At 40.0% G+C, this 3,956-nt stretch overlaps 1 protein-coding gene across 1 annotated transcript; it reads right to left on the bottom strand.

The window, feature by feature from the left end:
• Positions 1-988: 988 nt before the first annotated feature.
• Positions 989-3,912, bottom strand: LOC107863637 (the record flags this gene model as incomplete). The annotated part of the gene is given in 2 exon segments (XM_016709660.2): positions 989-2,798; positions 3,790-3,912. Coding segments are annotated over 2 exon segments (1,692 nt in total), but the record flags the coding sequence as incomplete, so codon positions are not given.
• Positions 3,913-3,956: the final 44 nt, after the last annotated feature.

Below are 3,956 nucleotides of genomic sequence, written 5' to 3'. Positions count from 1 at the left end.
CACTTTCTTTCTTTGAATTCTTTAATAATTTCAAAGAAAGTAATTTCAAATTCCTACTTAAGCTTATCGGAAAACATGGAGTTTCATCGGAAAATTATTTTTACCCATTTTTTTGTTTGCAGCATTTTCCATTTCCATTTTGAGTGGGAAATGGGTTCAACATTTTACAGCTCATAGCAGCCATCGGAGTGGGGGGAAACGGGTTCAAAATTTTCCATTTTCATCGGACTTGGGGTGAGGAAACGGCTTCTCCGGTCGCCGTTTTCCAGCGATGACTCGACCAAAGAAGTCTGTTGGGTCGTAGTGGCCTATCCGGAGCCCCGATGAGAGTCCCAACCCCAGAACAATGACGGCATCAGTGATGGAACTCCATTTTTGCTCAAACTTCTCTCTCTTCGTTTGCTGTCTCTCTCAGTCAACCTATCCCTCGTTTATTCTCTCTCATCTCTAACCTTCTCTTCTTCGATCTCTCCCTCCGATTGGTGTATGTGTAGTGTTGTTCACTGTGTATGTCAAGTTTTTGTGTGTGTGTGTGTGTGAATGTCTGATGAGGAAGACGGTGAGGGAGGGGGGTAGGGTTTCTTTTTAAAAAAAAAAAAAAAGAAGTAATAATAATTAAAATTATATTAATGAAATAGTTTAAATATAATTTTTTTAATTAAAAAAATAAAATATTAGCCTTTATTCTACTATTCACGCGCCCAAAGGAGAGTGTAACACATTCTCCTTTGCCAAATCAGCATTTTGTGCCTGATAGGTACCAATTTTAGCACTAGAGGGGCTTGATAGGAACATGTCTTAGTTGAGAAGTTCAAGTGAATTTTCGTGACAAGTTTGAGGGTGTGTCGATGACTTTGGCCTTTACTTTTTCACAACCTGTTCCATGTCAAATGTGAGCTAATATGGAAAGCCCTTTATTGAGGAACCAAGGGAAGTCAACAACGCATGTTTTCTGTCCTTGTCTCTGAAACTTTCTGTCCACGGTATATGGGTGAATAAATGGCCAAAAAACCTATTAAGGAATACCAAATAATACAGCTTTGAAATTACACTAAACTCTTATACAGCTATGACAACACAGTTATTTATCGATACATAGACATGTGATTCTCCAAGAAGTTCCAGTGAGCAGACTATTCTCAAAAATATTGTCGAATTCTGTTTTAGTTTTGCTGATACACTACACCTGCTGACAGGAGGCTCAAGCTAATGTATTCAGAACTCTCTCCTCAGATCTTCTGCTTCAAGACCTGCCACAACTGTACCTTCTGGCTCCCTGTTCTTGCCTGCAATAACTTTGCTTTTATGCTTTTCTTCTGAGAGTTATGCGGCCATTCAATGCACCCTTTCAGCCCACGTGCTATTTGTGAGTTGCCTGACTCGGGTGAGCTCCAGTTCTGGCCAAGGTCTGAGGGACTAAAACCACCTTTATTAGAACCATGCTCTAGAGATAGAATGGCCCCATTAGACAGCCTTCCATTTGACAGCCTCCGTTTGGTTCCTTCCAATGATTTAATTTTGAAATTGTCTCCATTACTCGGGCATGATTTCCTAAGCTTAAGTGCAGAAGACACCTCTGTACGTTGCTGAGCTGGTCCAGAACATACTTCACTAATCTCCGTAACTGATGTACCATCATCAGAAATTCCCTCTGAGTCTGCTCTACGTCTTAATACATTGCTGTGCCGGCAATTCTTGTTGACGGATGAAATGCTACCTTCAGGAGAATAATTAGAGCTTTGCTCCTCAAGGTGGGTCACCGTTTCCCAATCACTTCCCTCTTCCTCTAAATTATCACACTGATTGACATATGCATGAGAATATTTGTTAATGTCGTAAACACCACCATCACGCCCGACAGTGAAACGGTTGGAGGCATGGCTGGCAGGACTATATACAGTAGTAGTACATGGCTGGATCTCCCTTTCATCAGGTTCAACAAGATGAACGTCTTCAAAAGCGGAGAAAATATCATCTGGATTTGGAGGTTCATAAGTGAGTTCTCTAATATCACGAATACTCACAGAGGCAGCTGCCTGTTGAAGTTGCTCAGCTCTTTTCATCTCCTCCACATCAAAACTCATACCTCTAGAATTTAGAAATAATTCTATTTCTCCAATTAGCTTGTTCATTTGGGAGTACTTCTCTTCAAGCATCACCTTGGCATCAACTAGTTTCATCTGAACACGCTCCTCACGCCAAACCTCAGCCATCTGCAACATCTTTCTTTCTTCATCTACTTCCTCTGTGAACTTCAGAGATTCCCTCTTCATTTCCTCAACTTCAGCCTTGTCTTCTCCAAGTTCTTTGGCCAATTCATTGCACACTTCTTCTATCAACCCTCTAGCCTGTCTTTCTTTTTCGTAATTTTGCAAATAGCGTTTTGCTAATAACTTGACCTCAGCCAACTCATCAACTAATTTAGAATTGACTATTTCCAGCCTCTTTCGATTTTTCCTCTCTCGGGAGAAGTCAGCTCTCATGTCATCCACAATTGCACGAATTTTCTCATGCTCTTTGTTCCGCCACGCTGCCTTTTCTTCACCAAGTTTCCTCAGAAACTGTTCGAGTTTCTTTTTCGATGACTGCTTCTCTGTCTCAAGTTGATGAACCCGGGCACGAGCACGCTCTAGTTCTGCCTCGAGGGAAGAAATAATTGAAGCAGTATTCACTTGTTGATCAAGAACCTTCTGATAGCCATATATCTTCTTTGTTTCCACTGCTGTTGTCCAGCCAACTGGATCCCACTTTGTTGCCCCCTCCATAGCAGAATGGGAAAGCTGAAGCGAGAGTTCTATCTACATTATTATATAGATAAAAGAACAGAAACCATTGAAGTAGAAGAAAATAGCGTTTAAATACTAAGAACAAGAGTCTTGAATATCTTAAGAAAATTAAGTATTCAGAAAAGTTGTGCAGAATGATGACACGAAGAAAATAGTGTTTAAATACTAAGAACAAGAGTCTTGAATATCTTAAGTAATTGAAGTATTCAGAAAAGTTGTGCAGAACGATGACAACCAAGAGTCTTGACCCTTAAAACCTTGTTCTCCTGCATCTAGTTCATTGATTATACACCCCCACAACTCCAGGATTTTTCTAAAACAGTGGAGCCTCATTTCCTGTACCTACTACATTGTAAAAGAATATATAAAGGGCGTAGACATTTAACGATTGTATGGTAGAGTGTATAAGAATAGTACTAAATATAGTGTCTTAGTAATGTTGGGATAAATCATGTTGGGATTAGTTATGCTAGGGTTATTTCTTATCCACTGTATCTGTTTGGTTGGTTAGGTGTATTAACTACAATTTTATCTTTAACCATGCTTAAACATGAATTAATAGCCCTTATAGTGCAAATCCCATGGTTTGCTATGTATTAGTTATACACCCTATGATATAGAATAGGGTGTATAACTACTACACGTTTTAGGCATCTAATACATCCTAGGAAATGACCCCTCAAGACAATATTCAGCCATTCTGTGAGAACTACATCCCCCAATATAAGAGGGAATCTTATTTCCTGCACCTACTATGCCTAAATACATGTCCCACCAGACAACTCTAAGACCTACATATGTAAGGGTTAAGGCAGCTAAAATGGCATTGATGATATTTCAGGAGAAGTTTATCCCCCCAATATCAGAGGCATTCTCGCCTCCCTGCACCTACGACATTGTATAGGCATGTCCCTGGCCCCTGACGACTCTAGGATTTCCACATATAAGTAAGTTTAGATAGTTACAAAAGACTCGGAACATCTTAAGACACAAAGTCACATACCTTGTGAAAAAGGCCATTTGTTGGACCAAAGACAGATCGAGGACTCTGCACTGGATTATTAATGAGAGAGTCGTGCACTTTACTACGATGATGTAAATGAAAGGGCATCTCAACCCGACCAGCCTGCACGGAATGAAGAAAAATCATAATTCCAAAATGTATACAAT

This window comes from Capsicum annuum, chromosome 3 (genome assembly GCF_002878395.1).
Source record: "Capsicum annuum cultivar UCD-10X-F1 chromosome 3, UCD10Xv1.1, whole genome shotgun sequence".
NCBI lineage: Eukaryota > Viridiplantae > Streptophyta > Magnoliopsida > Solanales > Solanaceae > Capsicum > Capsicum annuum.
This window is presented reverse-complemented; position numbering and strand designations above follow the sequence as displayed.